This window comes from Suncus etruscus, chromosome 5 (assembly GCF_024139225.1).
Source record: "Suncus etruscus isolate mSunEtr1 chromosome 5, mSunEtr1.pri.cur, whole genome shotgun sequence".
Taxonomy (NCBI): Eukaryota; Metazoa; Chordata; class Mammalia; order Eulipotyphla; family Soricidae; genus Suncus; species Suncus etruscus.
The window spans coordinates 49,169,759-49,185,153 of NC_064852.1; the positions used below are offsets into that span (position 1 = coordinate 49,169,759).

Below are 15,395 nucleotides of genomic sequence, written 5' to 3' on the forward strand. Positions count from 1 at the left end.
TTTTATTAGAAAGACATTTTAAATCTTATCATTTAGAAAATAAATCATTTCTAGGGCCAGAGAGATCGCATGGAGGTAGGGTGTTTGCCTGGCATGCAGAAGGATGGCGGTTCTAATCCCGGCATTCGACATGGTCCACGAGCCTGCCAGGAGTGATTCCTGAGCATAGAGCCAGGAGTAACCCCTAAGTGCCACTAGATGTGACCAAAAACAAAACGAAACAACATAAAAAAGAAAAGAAATAATTTCTAAAGAAATATTTTATTTGAAGTGCAGCAATTCTATTGGTCTCACTTTAGTTTCTTTTTACTTCTTCAGTTAATTTCAAATAAGCTTTAATTTACATCTTCTTTCTCTACAAAATAGCCTTCAAGCAAATAGCCTGATATAGGTTTTGAAGAATTTTAAGTGAATATGTAATTTTATTCAGTTTATAATTAAATTTTAATTAAAAAAATTTAAAAATTGCATTTTATTTTTTTGACTGTTCTTTTTCAATCAATTCTCCAACAAATACAACTACCAAGCAAGATTGGATATTTGGGATTACACCCAGTGATGCTTAGGGGTTATTTCTATTCTGCATTCAGGAATAACTGCTAATGGTGTTCAGGGAACATATATGGGAAGCCAAGAATTGATCTCGGGTAAACCACGCACGCACGCACGTGTGTGCGTGCGTGCGTGTGTGTGTGTGTGCACACGCGCAAGGAAAGTGTTCTACTCACTGTACTATTTCTCTGACCTCTTGATTAAATCATCTTAAAAATACTTAAGGACACATCTGATTTGGGAATCTAGAAATTCTTAGAATAAAATTGGAATATCAGTTAGCAAAACCATATACTTATGGCATTATACATAATAAAATCTTCCTTTTCTTTTTAACTATGGAAACTGAGGTTTAGTGAACAAGTATATATTACCAGGAATATATGTCTATCAGGCTTAGATTGGCCTATTATACATAGAGTATAGGGAAATGATTTAAAATAAATTATTCTTTTAATGTTTAATTTCATTTAAATGTCTACCATCCAATTGCTCAGCTTCATTTGAAAAAATTGAGCTTTTTAAAAATTGTGCTTTTACACAAAACAATTCTTTTATATTTATTTAGGTTTTGTCAATTTCTTCGTTTTGGTATGGTTATTGAAGTTGTTGTCTCCATTTATATTTTTTACTTTTTTTCTTCTTTTCTTTTTCTTTAGGTGCTCTGCCCTGTTTTTTATCTCAAGACCATGGCCTTTATGTGGTGCTTATCTTTATTGTTTGAGTGCTCACTGGATATTTTATTGGACACTTCTTTTTGTACTGTTGAGTTGTTTCACCTTCTTTTTCCTCTTCGTCTCTCCAACCTAGGATGAGAGCCTCCAGAAGGACTCGTCCATTTTTGGCGTATTTGATTTTTACCCCAGTTTATCACTTTTCTCTTCTTCAAACAAAACCACATAACTGGAACTATCTATCCTGCCTCCCAATTAGAGGAGGAAACAAGGGAAGTACCAAGACCAAAACAGGTGTAGGACCACTAAGTAGTAAACTAGGCTCAGAGGGGACCACGAATTCTAGCAGCCCTGGGGGTGAGGGAGGAAGATATGAGAGGTAGGATGGGAACGGAGGTGTAGGGAGGATAATTCAGTGATGGGAATCCCCCTGATATTATGTTGATATGTACCTAAAATATTATTGTTAACAATATGTAAGCCACTATGATCAAAATTAAAATTATATTTAAAAAATTGTGCTTTTAAAAATTTAAGAACATGGAGAGATAGCACAGCGGCATTTGCCTTGCAAGCAGCCAATCCAGGACCAAAGGTGGTTGGTTCGAATCCCGGTGTCCCATATGGTCCCCTGTGCCTGCCAGGAGCTATTTCTGAGCAGACAGCCAGGAGTAACCCCTGAGCACCGCCGGGTGTGGCCCAAAAACCAAAAAAAAAAAAAAATTTAAGAACAGGGACCATCCACTCCAAGGGTGGTCTTTGAGCTTTGGGGTCTGGAGGACAAGCTGGTGGTGTTCATAATGAATTCCAGTATGAAAAAAGAACAAGAAATAAATATAAAGACTAGTCCTGTCCAAGATGAACTCTGAAGATGATTCAGACTTCTGCAGATGGGTCTCTTGTTGGAAGAAAAAAGTGAGTTGTTTAAAGTTCTTAACCAAAAAGAAACACTGGAATGACCAATTAACATCAAAGACTTCTTAACTTTGGCCCAGAACATAGTGAAAATAAAAATTTTGGAGGTGTCACCCAAGAGGCATATGATCTTATGATTTCAAAAAATCCATCCTCTCAATATTGGAAAGAAGTGGCAGAAAGATGGAGGAAGGTTCTCCATAAAGCACTTACAGAAAATGAGAAACTTCATAAAGACATTGAACAGAAGGACAATGAAATTGCTCACCTGAAAACGGAGAATAAGGAACTGGCAGAAGTAGCGCAACATGTACAGTATATAGCAGAAGTAATTGAGAGACTGGCTGTTAAGTTAGTTACTGGATAACTTTGAATCAATGAATAGTCAGGAATTTGATTCTGTAGAGGAAATTGTTAATTCTGAAGTATAAGACTTGAGATTGGTACATGTGCTGAAGAAAGGGTATCTTCCTCCACAGATGCAAAGCTGAGTTTACTAACCTGACCTGAGAAGTGTATTGCCAGAACTGACCTCCACTATAGTTCTTTGTAGCAAAGCAGCAGATAACTATATTGCAAACTTGGAATCAAACTTTTCTTGTTTGAACCCTAGAACCCTCTGTATTCAAATAAAAATACTATGTATTATTAATCTATGGTGTTTTATGTAAATAGCATTTGCTTAGTTGTTAGACTTATGCATTTCATAAATAAACTTGTTTACTATTGAATACTTTGTGTGCTTGGAAGAATAAGAAAAATTAATTATTTTTATGGCTTAAAAAATTTAAGAACATGGGGCCGGAGAGATAGCATGGAGGTAAGGCGTTTGCCTTTCATGCAGAAGGTCATCGGTTCGAATCCCGGCGTCCCATATGGTCCCCCGTGCCTGCCAGGAGCAATTTCTGAGCATGGAGCCAGAAGTAAACCCTGAGCACTGCCGGGTGTGACCCAAAAACCACAAAAAAAAAAAAATTTAAGAACAGGTCCAAGAATGAGAAAATTAAGGCTGTAAAACACAGGGTCAATGTGAATGAACACATTTATTTCCTTCTACAAAGAATACTTTTGCCTATCACCATTTTAATAATTATAGCTTTGCAGTTCAGGCTTAAATACAATAAGCTATTTATAAATGTGTTTGATTGGAAATTTTTAACTTACTATTTTTTTAGGTTAAAAAAAATTTTTATAAGGGGAGTAGCTGGAAGGATTTCCAGGGATATTAGTGAAGGCACTTGGGTGTTGGAATGCTACCGACATGAAACTAATGGAATTGTAAATCATGGCATTGCAATAAAATGGCAAAAAAGGGGAGGAGGTGAGTTTTTGCTACAATTTATTTGTTTTAGACTTTTAGTTGGAATGTCACATCTTTGTTCCACTTAATAAGTTAATTGCTTAAAGAAATTTATTGACTTATAATCAAATACTATCTAGGAGTTTTAAATTTGGAAAACTTAAAAATATATTGTTTATCATTAGTCATTTGAGTCTATTGTATCTTCATAATTCTACCTTGTTTTATTCATTTTTAAATTACATGTATTTATAAATTTCCAAATTCGAATTTCAAGCTTGATGTTGCTGAAAGACATTCCATGTAACAACCAAATGTTTCTCAAACTTGTCTCAAAAACTTAAGAGATCAATGAAGAAGAAAGTAGGATCTCAATATTAGAGGAGAAATAGAGTATCAGCCTTATTTGAAAAATACTTGCTCTCTGAGAGATCAGGAGGTAGTTGATGGAGTCTCTGAACTAAAGACTGAAAACATGTCATAGCCAGGAGTAATTTTGATAATGAAATCTAAATAAAAGATCCAACAAGAGAAATGAGTTAATGTGGAAAACAGGTTTAGGAACTACATTTCTGTCTTTTTCTCAATAATATGAAATCTATTGTAGTGATGCATTGCCCTTTCACAACTTGCAGAGATCTTGCGCACTTATCAATACAAATTGTGGAATTATATTCTTCTTATTCCCAGTTCTTTTCCAAGGCATTTAGCATATGTACATGGAAAGACTGGCAATAAATAACAAATAATAGGGAGTGCATATGATTGGGGGGTCTAGAAATTAAAATCCTGACGCTTGTGAGCAATTTCTCCTGGATAACACCAGTATGGATCAGATCCTTGAGCTATAACTCTTACTGCCTGTGGAGATATTTAGTTAGTTAGTTTGTTTTTTATTGTTGTTTTTGGGTCACATCTGGCAGTGCTCAAGGGTTACTCTTGGCTCTATGCTCAGAAATCGCTCCAGGCAGGCTTGGGGGTCCATAAGGGATGCTGGGATTCGAACCACCATCCTTCTGCATCTAAGGCAAATGTCCTACTGTTGTGCTATCTCAGTGGCCCCTGCCTGTGGAGATATTTCAATAGGCCTTCATAAGCTGATAATTCTATTACTATAAGCTAATAAGTATACAGATACCTAATACATAATTATAGATAGAACAGTGAAGAATGAGAAAGGTCTAAAGATATGTGTGTGTGAGTGTGTGAGTGTGTGAGTGTGTGTGTGTGTGTGTGTGTGTGTGTGTGTGTGTGAGAGAGAGAGAGAGAGAGAGAGAGAGAGAGTGAGAAAGAGAAGATTTTAGCACACTTTCTCTTTCTGGAATCCACTTTTTCTTGCAAAGTTGCTTGGTGTCACTATATGTCCCTTTTTATTACCTGGCTGCTCAGCTTGGCTGCCTTCTTGGCCATTTCAATGTCAGGGCGGCCGAGCATGCTTAGCCCATGGCTACCTTCCTTTCGGTGCTTGGCTCTGTATTCCACCTAAATCAAAGAAAATCAAAAGGGTGAATATATTCCTTGCATGACTTGTTGGCAGTTACCATTGGGGACCAGGTTATGATTTTAATCATAATCTCACCTCACTGGCCTGTTTGGCTGCCTGTGTGGCCTTCTTGATATCTGGCCGATCTGCGACGGTGGTGTAATGCAGATTTTCTTTGGCATCTCTCTTGTAAGCGACCTTTATTTGGAGAAAAGAAAAAGCTGTCTCTTTCCCCAAATGTCCTCACTAAGAATAAGGCCCTGAGCAACACATCACACTTTAATAGTAAACTTAATTTAATCATCATGCTTTTTCAATTGTCAGATATAGAAAGTAGAGTGTCCGCTCGCTGGAACTTTGAGGCATTAAGTTGGTGTGCTCCCATTCTAGAAAACCCCACAGTGTCTAGAGAGGATACTTACATCACTCTGCTTCTTGGCCACGTCCATGGCATGCATCACATCTGGGGGCTCCAGCATGATGGAGTAATTGGACTTCCCTTTCTCCTTGACAAACTTCTTTTTGTAATTTGTCTAAACAAAGCCAGAATTGCCTATGAGAATTTTGTCTTAACAAAGACAGAATTGCTTTCAAGCAGCACTTGGAAGTGAACTGATTTAAGAAGGGTTGGGAAAAGTCCCCTAGTCTCCAGGAAAATGCACAGCTTCCCATTCTGGCACCAGTGTAGAATTTAGATCTTTAGTCCAAGTTCTAGTTCTTCATTCATTTTTCATCATGGTATCTAACCACAGAATCCCACACCATATTTAGAGAACTGATGAATCAGTGAATAAATTGCACTTACTATATACATTTTAAAATTACATAGGACTTATAAAATATAGTGCTGTGAATAAGGACATAGTGGGCAAAGATTACTGTGAAACAATCTATAGTTTGCTTTTCTAAAAGTGTTTAGCAGCAGTTTAATAATAGGAGAGGCCGTTTTTAATGATCAATGCCTCCTTCATTTGTTATTTAAAAAATTTAGTAGGAGTTACACATATGATGTTTGGAAGCAGGGGTACACAGTGGAGGGGATTAATGGAGGGTTCTGGGATCAAAGTCAGGACAAGACAACATTTCTTGGGAGACCCTTCTTATCTTCCCTAATGAGCATGTTGTCAAGAGTTACTGATAGTTACTGATGCTTTTACACCAGACTTCATAATTCACATTTAGGTATTTATAGTAAAAGAGAAACAAGAGGTAAATAAGAGTAAATAAGTGAAAAGGCAACATATATTATTCCTTTTTTTTTTTTTTTGGCTTTTTTTGGGTCACACCCAGAAGTGCTCAGGGGTTCCTCCTGGCTCTATGCTCAGAAATCGCCCCTGGCAGGCAAAGGGGACCATGTAGGATGCTGGGATTCGAATCACCATTCTTCTGCATGCAAGGCAAATGCCCTACCTCCATGCTATCTCTCCGGCCCCCTATTTCTCTAAATTCTAAAGTCAACTGACATTGCATCAACCAACGATTCAAGGCTAATCACTTACATCACTGACATGCTTGGTCACTTTCTTGACACGAATTGTGTCCAGCGTCTCTGGTAGCGTTGTATATGAACCCTGAGGCAAATGCTTCTTGGCATGTTTCTTGTACTTGTTCTGAGGGAATCCACAGTGAGCTTGTTAGAATATCTGCCTGGGACATTAGCCCAAAACAGGAGCAAAATACATTGGCTGCTGAAGGGTTACCTCAGATACCAGACTGCTGACATTCTTTGCCAGAAGGATCTGGGGGGTATCAGGTACAGCGTGGCAGGTTCCTCTTTCCTTGACATGTTTCTCTTTGTATTTCAACTGCAGGGATGAAATACACATTTCCTTAGCTCTCTACTATGTCTCTGTCATAGTTTATGAAGCCTCAGGAAACTAACCAGTGCTCAAAAAAAAAGCATCACTCTCATGGAAGGAATATTAATATTAGTAAGGGAAGAAATTTGGGAACATTGGTGGAGGAAAGTTGAATTAGTGGTTGGATTGGTCCTAGAACCACAGTATGTCTAAAATTCAACTATGAATCATGGTATAGTATAATATAGTCTAGTATAGTATACTATAATACAAAATTAAAAGAAAGAGAAGGGATGGTTTAAAATCGAGAAATACTCCAAAGAAATCAATTTTTCTTCTAAAATCCTTAGAGATAGGCCTGCTAATTCACAATAAACACCAATGGGACTCACTGCTGCTGCCCTGTTGAATCAAGTTACAAGAGGTCAAGGTGACCATATCACTTTACAAGACCCACCCTCAAGTCCTCCTACACTGATGTCTGCTTTGGCTTTCCCGAATATCCTTGTTGGAGAAGAGTTTCTGTGTAGCAGGGCGTGGATACTCACATCACTTTCTATTAGAGAATTCCTTAGAGCCAGCACCATGTCTTTATCATCAGTGACAGAAAGCTTACAACCCTTGAGGAACTCTCGGTCCAGCTTATACTCAAACTACAATGGAAAAAAAGCAGAGGATGGAAAGAGGAACAGGCACAGGAGAGAACCAACACTTACTCAAATTATAGGGGCCTCCTCTTAGTGGGTATTATGAGGTCTTCCACCAGAATAGGGATAAAGGCTTTCTGGACCCTTCAACTTCTCAGCCCCATGATCAAGCCTTCCTAGCTTCTTGCTGATTTTAGCCTGTCCCCATATCCTTACTATCTCTGCCTCTCTCAGGACTCTAAGCTATTCATTGTCAGTGTGTCTGAGAGACCAGGCTTTGGGGCCAGGTCTGCCTCCTGAGCTTCCCATTCCTCACACCCTTCCTGTCCTTCTTGGATCTCAGATGAACAAGGGGCACCCAAACCACAGTAGCAGAAATCATGACTCATTTTCTGTCTCAGAGTCTGATGAGTCTGTCTGTCCCTCACATCGCTTTGCTGCAAGGTTGACTTGGCAGCCTGGATGAAGTCTGGACGATCAGGGATCCACTTCCAGAAGGCTTTGTTGGCTTCATATTGCTTCTTATAGTCCAGCTGTATACAAATAAATTAGTTCACACTGTAAGCTCAGAGAAACTTATCTTGTATTTTGACATCCATAAAAACAACAGCCTTTTATGTAAGAAAAGCTCTAACAAAAACTATATATAGTTTAGGTAGCTAATCGACCACTAATTTGGTCATCCTGTGACATCCTTTGGTCTAGAAATAGGATAAAATGTATGAGTTTGTTTGTTTGTTTGTTTGTCCGGGAGCCAGACCCATCAGTGGTCTGGGTTTACTCCTGACTCTAGACTCAGATATTACTGCTGTGATGCTCAGGGGACCTTATGGTATGCTGGGGATTAAATCAGGGTTGGCTATGTGCAAAGATTTCATTTTTACAACTCATGCTTCTGGAGCCTACCCTTAGATGGAGACTCCTTGGAGCTCAACCACCTGCAGATATGTAAGAACATTCATGATGTCTCCACAAAACTGAAAAATCCCCCAAGAGGTTCATGAAATTTTTCTGGAACTTACATTGGTGTTGACTTTGTAGGCATCCTTAGCAGCTTTGATATGAACAGCGTCTGGCTCAATGGTGCAGTTGGACTTATTTCTTTCATAAACCTCTTTGTATTTTAGCTGTACAAGGAAACATAGTGATGGAGTTTATTACTTTATCACAATGTACTAGAGCTTTAGTCAAAACCACGGATAAACTATGCAAACATGTGAAGAAAATACGCAGTTATGCCTTTTCCTATTTCTTTTTTTTTTTTTTTTTTTTTGGTTTTTGGGCCACACCCAGCAGTGCTCAGGGGTTACTCCTGGCTGTCTGCTCAGAAATTGCTCCTGGCAGGCACGGGGGACCATATGGGACACCGGGATTCGAACCAACCACCTTTGGTCCTGGATCGGCTGCTTGCAAGGCAAACGCCGCTGTGCTATCTCTCCAGGCCCGCCTTTTCCTATTTCAAATCTTAAAATTGACTTTCTGGAACACATTGTTTTCTTCTGCCATTTTAAGACTGATGTGTTCCCACTCCCTAAACCTGAAAGTATATTGAAAACTGCTGATGGAAGAGAAGCTTTCTCCCAAATTCTCACTCCCGTGAAATTAATATTTTATCCCTCCATAGCCCCATAGTCCTAGCTGTTACTATGCCATGATGTAATTCTTTATTTAGTTGTGTATTCCTTGCATTAACATTAGCCCCAGGTAGACAACGGTTGTATGTCATTCATTGTCTCACTCTTCATGTGAAGTAAACAGAAACCTCATACATATTTCCTGAATGAACTGATAGATGTAATGGCCACTATGTATGTCTACTACCTCATTTAGTGAATTTGAGTATATGTGGATATTCATAGAGAGGTGAGTGAGGAATAAGGAAGGACTGGTCTTTTCAAGCTCCTGTTTAAAGGAATCTGGTCTTTTTGCTAATTAATGTGGAAGAATCATGGGTTTTATTTATTTATTTCCTGTCTATATATTTATTTATTATGCTTCCTGGGACACACCCAGAAATGTTCAGGGGTTACTCCTGGTTCAACATTCAGGAATTACTCCTGGAAATGCTTAGGGGCTTATAGGAGATGCAAGGTACTAAACCCAGTCAGCCATGTGCAAGGCAAGTGCCTTACCTGCTATGTTACCACTCTGGCTCCAGAATCCTAGGTTTTAATGCAATTAAGTCCTAAGTAAGACTCTCTTAAGGAAGTTATTTAGGAATGTTGCAAAGTTTGCTCACACTTTCATACATAAACTTAGCAAACTAGAATTTTTTTAAACTAGAAGTTTTAAGAAAAATATCTAGAAATCCATATATTTTTTCAAAATTAATATATTAGGCTATTAGTAAAGTCAAAACTTTAAGGAAGAGAAGAAAGAAGTATTTGATTTTTTTCCTCTGTGGAGGAAAGAATAGTTTTACATCAGATATTTATTTACAATAAATAAATACATGTTCTTGACTGAAATCTCAAATTTTATTGTAACATGAAAATTTGAACAAATGTTTAAAATAGTTTATATATTTTGGCCTTTATATTAAGATCATTAAATGCATTTATATTCTTCCTAGCAACCCAGAGTCAATAGTATGAACACATATCATCTATTGAAGAATTTATCATGCCAGACCAAAGATATTAGCATTCCCCTAAAGGCCTTTTGGGTCTTCATGCTGCCATCAAGTTTTTTTTAATTCAATAGCTGCCAATTATAGTATCTAGCTCTGTATTTTAAAATTATAAATATAATTTTTTCTCAAATTTCTGAATATTAGAATATAATGGCAACCTCAATACTTAGACAAGATAAAGTGATGGCATATTAATAACCTTTAGGTAACACTGAATTTTTAAAAATTTCCTCAACAATATTTCTTACCCACATGCTTTTCTGAAGTATGATGTTGCCAATTTTTTTTACAAAAGTGGCAGCTATCTTTTCAAATTCGAGGATGAGTGTGCATAGTGCCCAGCAAAATACAAAAAAGTGACTATGTTACTTCAAAGAGTAAGCACTTCACTGTTTTGTTAGAATCCAGCTACTCTGCTGTGACAGGTCAAACCACATAGAAAGGCCACAAAAAGAGGTCCTGTCTATTCAATAGCTGAGCCATAACACATGGAGGCTATAGCTAGCCATGTGACTGAGCCTCCTGATGTTCATGTTTCAGCCTTCCAGATTCTGTGTTCTGCCAATGACACAAGCACACTAACACTGAGTGGCTCATGGTCTGTCAACTTCCAGAATCATGACCCAAAATAGGTAATTGTGATAAGCCCTAAATCTTTAGAAGTTGTTTCACAGGAATAGATTAGTGAATCAGGATTTGTTACATCACATTAGAAAGTGACCAAGATGAGAGAACTGCAAAGTCTCTCTGTACTCACATCACTGACTTCATCTTTGACCTTTCGGACATGCAGCAACATGGGTGTGTCATGGATGGTAGTATAACCTCTGGGTTTGGCTTTGTTGTACTCCAACTTGTAAAGTATCTGAAGGAGATAAAAAGGCAAAATAATACTGTGTTCAGTGGATACATTTACAATGTGAAAATATAAATGCAAAGTATTTTTTGGTTTTGTTGTTTAAGTATAAAAAGACAATTCGATAACTTCAACAGGAACTTTTATGCATTCTACTGAAGATCTAATACCTCTTAACTAGTGTGTTCATCAAATTTGAGTGGTTTCTATGAAAGGAAGTCTTGAGCATTCAGGACATCCAATGTCCTTGTTTTGTTTCCACTAAATGATAGTAGCATTATTCTGACTTTGTGATCACCTAAAATGTCCCTCCACATTTGCAAATGCCCCAAGTGTGTGCTTAAATAAAAATTAAAAAAATTATAAACAGCTGCAATAAACATCCTTTAACTCAAAAAAAAAGGAAGAAAGAAAGAGAGAGAAAGAAAGGAAGAAAGAGAGAAAGAAAGAAAGAAATTAGAAAGAAAGAAAGAAAGAAAGGAAGGAAGGAAGGAAGGAAGGAAGGAAGGAAGGAAGGAAGGAAGGAAGGAAGGAAGGAAGGAAGGAAGGAAGGAAGGAAGGAAGGAAGGAAGGAAGGAAGGAAGGAAGGAAGGAAGAAAGAAAGAAAGAAAGAAAGAAAGAAAGAAAGAAAGAAAGAAAGAAAGAAAGAAAGAAAGAAAGAAAGAAAGAAAGAAGAAAAAGAAAAAGAAAAGAAAACCCATTCAGTCTCTTACTTACATCACTGATTTGTTTGTTGACTTTTGTAGTACGCAGGTGTTCTGGCGTATCCACAATTGAGGTGAATTTGCTCTTTGTTTTCTCATATTTTTTCCGGTATTTGATCTAAATTGTGGAAAAACAAGTTAATTCTAAGAAGCAGAACAAAGAGCTTTAAGAAATCCTGTAGCAAATTGTGAGATTGTTGTGTTAATCACAGATGTTGGGCAATGTAATGCCTTCTTTAATTCTAATTGGAAATTTGGTTAGCCTATGTTAAATACATAGGATATGTTCATGCATAACATATATAAATATGCTATATGAAATATGTTTGACAAATCTGTATTTGTTAGCAATTGGTAGTAGAATAAGCAAAGTATAATAATGATGAATAATATAATATTGCAAATTCTATTTCCATTATATTTTAAACTCATGAAGATTGGGGGCAAGTTTAAGAGAATAAGATAAGAGCATATATAGAATGAAACTCAGAGTCAGGATTAGATTTTGTTCTCTAACTTTGTTCTCTAACTACAAGACTTAAGAATCCACTAATTGTAAGTTATATTGAACATATATGCTCTTAAGATATGTTTTAATATCCAAAGTATAACAAATGTGACATAAACATGGGTATATATAGCTTTTTACCATAAAAATTACATTGCATTCTTTTTTTGTTTATTATGAAGTAACCATTTTTTTCATGCACATAAACTATTTCAAAACATACAGAGACATAAAACACAAGCCTTCATGCATAACTATTTGATGATCATATCAGGACACAGGAAAAGGTCAGAAAAACAAGAATTTCATAGGGAGACCTCATTCCCCTCATGTCACATGTTGATCTGCTGTCAAACTGAAGTGATAAAAACAAGTGTTAAAAAAAGATAAAAAAAAAAAACACAACACTTTTAATTTTTTGGTTTAGAGACCACAGATGTGGCTCAATGGTACAGTACATGGCTAGCATATGTGATACTCAGGGTTTGATTACTGACACCACAAAAAGAAATTGTGAGCAATGGACAATGAACTTTTATGAACATTGTGCCTGGAAGATGAGTACTTGTCACTATTTGCTGTCTTAATTTTCCCTCAGGTATGTGACTGAAAGGAGATGGTATGTGCATCTGTGAGCCCTCAGAAATGTTATCAGAAACATTTGGCTAATTAAATTGAGGATGGATATGAAATACCACCAAATTCAAGAAATGCCATGGAAATCATATTAATAACAGGCCCATGAACCATAGTGCCTAAAATTTATTTTTAAAAATATTTTATAAATCTAGGTTGTTAGATGGTAGAAGGAAGTGGATACTGGTGTAGAGATATTGAGTTCCTAAAGCCTAATAATGACTAACTTTGTAATCTGAAAAATAAAATGTATCTGTCAGGATGGAGGCTGAGAAAAAATCTGAGGTAGAGCTGGAAGATCCTGGGTTGGTGGTACTAGAAGTGGCAACACTGTCACCTTAAAACCTATAATAAACAACTTTGTAAATTATGATGTGTAACTAAAATATTTTTAAATAAAAAAATTTTAAGGGGGGAGGGAAAAGTTTTTTTAGAAAAAAGAGGTGCCATGAATATGAATATGCTAGAAACTGGTCTGACATTAATATTATAAATTTTTACATTACTGTTGTCATTTGACCTAAATTGTAATTAAAGAAAAGAAGTAAAACAACTGGAATCTTCATCTCTCCCAAAGTTGTGATGATCATTGAACATAAACAAATTACATGAAAATTAAATATTCTGACTTAAAATATGAAGTAATTTTATTGTAATTTAAGTAAGGAATGAGAAGACATAGTCTTCCTTATTAAATTTTATATTGGATGTTCTAGCTAGGCCCTTATACCCAATAGGGAAATTAAAGGCATCAGTATTAGGGAATGGAATATTCTGATCTTTTAAGTGCTGTTGAATCTACTTAACTTCCTTAGTCTCAAAAAAATCTACCTCTTGGGAAGCAAATATTGAAAAATATAAACAGATGTTACATCAACTTGGCAATAAAGTTTGTAAAAAAATCAACATTTTTTGGGTGTGCCAAATGTTCCAGGTAATATATGACTCACCAGCCTTGGCTTAATCCAGAATTCATTTATGAAGACTGAATATTGATGAAGTGTTATGTGATATCAACCAGGGTAAAGGACAAAGACAGAAATCAAGAAAGCTATTTTGATGAATGCTTCTAAGGTTTCTAAACCTCTTCTTCATAGCGCATTAGACATTACCTGGCTCCACATGTATGTATTGTAGAGAGCAGTCAACATATCTGGACGAAGAATTTCATTACATCCTTTTTTCAGAAGAATCTTGGCATTAGATTTATATTTTCTCTGTTCATGCAAAGAGCAGTGAAGCACAAAAGAGACTTATGAAGACAAAAAAGAACATGTCCCTATATCCCAATCACCTCTAAGTGAAGAGATGTAGGCACACATACTTTATGTGCTCAGGCATGCTTGGGCATGAAGACATCAAGTACATTATAATGACAGTAGAATTACTGCAATATGTTCAATTGACCATTCATGGTCCTTGTGAATACAATAAGAAGTCTTATTTATCTTTCATCAAAATGCATTGCACTGGGCTGGAGAGATAGTACAATGGGTAGGGTGCTTGCCTTGCACACAGTCAACCTAAGTTTGATCTCCAGCATCCCATATAGTTCCCCAATTACTTCCAGGAGTAATTCCTGAGTTTAGAGACAGGATTAACCCATGAACATAGTCAGGTGTGGTCCCCAAACAATATATCAATAAATAATGTGTTGTAGGAAAAAAATACATCAGTGGTGCAAAAAACTACGGCAATGAATTGTGTCTTCTTTTTTTCCAATAATTTGTTACTTTGGTTTGACTTTTGCAACTCCATTTTCAAAATACAAGTACAATATTTAATTGTAGAAGAATAGAGGGGGAAGATCCTGCTTTTTTCTTTTGACTTCACCACAGCACACCTGAGGACACAGAGCATGGACTGGCACACTCAAAGAACTCCTGGGTTCTTTGGGTGGCTAGACAGATATTTTAAAACAAAACATCCCAATATCATAGGCATAACCTATGACATCTTGCAGCAGACGGTACGACATCTTGTGAGAAACTGGAGCAATCCTGTCTTGGTTGTCCATCCAGCCCCATCACAGTACCTCACTGAGCTGGTCGCCTGCCGTCTTAGCCAGCAGATGTCTAGGCTCATCAACTACCAGGTGGTATTTATCTTTCCGCTGCTCATAATCAGATCTGTATTTTTTCTGCCCAAACATCATATCACATTATAGCAATTGCACAACTTGGAGGTTAGAGAGAAATACCACTCTCCCCCACCCCCACTCCCCATAAATAGAAACGCCAGAAAGTCAAAAAAGACATTCCTAATGCTGGTCTCCCAAAGCCTTCAGGATGAAAATCTCAGATTGCTTGCAGAAGGCTGAGAGTTGGGTTAAATCTGATTGATGATTTCAAAATCCGGGTACTTCATGCTCAACCACTTTTTATTTCACATATCATGCTACTAATGCTGTGAGATTTTATGACACCTTACGTTGTACTTTAAAATAATGGAACTGAGAGATAGTATAGTAGGTAGGGCAAGAACTTGGCTTGCAAAAGGTCAATCCTGGTTTGATCACGGGCATCCTGTATGGTCCTGAGCCCTACCGGGAGTATTTCCTGAGTGCAAAGCCAGAAGTAACCCTTGAGCACTTTCTGGAGTGGCCCTAAAATCAAAAAAGTAAAAGAACTATAAATTTATTATTAAGGTCTGTGAAAATCAGAAAGCACTTATCAGAAGTGATAAGTAT

General features: G+C 36.9%; 1 protein-coding gene and 1 pseudogene across 1 annotated transcript in view; one reads left to right on the forward strand and one right to left on the reverse strand.

The window, feature by feature from the left end:
• NEB (nebulin) overlaps positions 1-15,395 on the reverse strand; it is a 263,307-nt gene that overhangs the window by 39,292 nt on the left and 208,620 nt on the right. Inside the window, exons 113-123 of the mRNA XM_049772977.1 lie at positions 14,742-14,846; positions 11,576-11,680; positions 10,760-10,867; positions 8,393-8,497; positions 7,799-7,903; positions 7,272-7,376; positions 6,625-6,729; positions 6,424-6,534; positions 5,347-5,457; positions 5,021-5,122; positions 4,819-4,923 (exon numbers count right to left, since the gene is read on the reverse strand). Of these exons, the coding sequence (XP_049628934.1) occupies positions 4,819-4,923; positions 5,021-5,122; positions 5,347-5,457; positions 6,424-6,534; positions 6,625-6,729; positions 7,272-7,376; positions 7,799-7,903; positions 8,393-8,497; positions 10,760-10,867; positions 11,576-11,680; positions 14,742-14,846 (1,167 nt within the window). The remainder of the gene's footprint in view (positions 1-4,818; positions 4,924-5,020; positions 5,123-5,346; positions 5,458-6,423; positions 6,535-6,624; positions 6,730-7,271; positions 7,377-7,798; positions 7,904-8,392; positions 8,498-10,759; positions 10,868-11,575; positions 11,681-14,741; positions 14,847-15,395) is intronic.
• On the forward strand, positions 2,027-2,646 carry LOC126009358 (geminin-like; annotated as a pseudogene).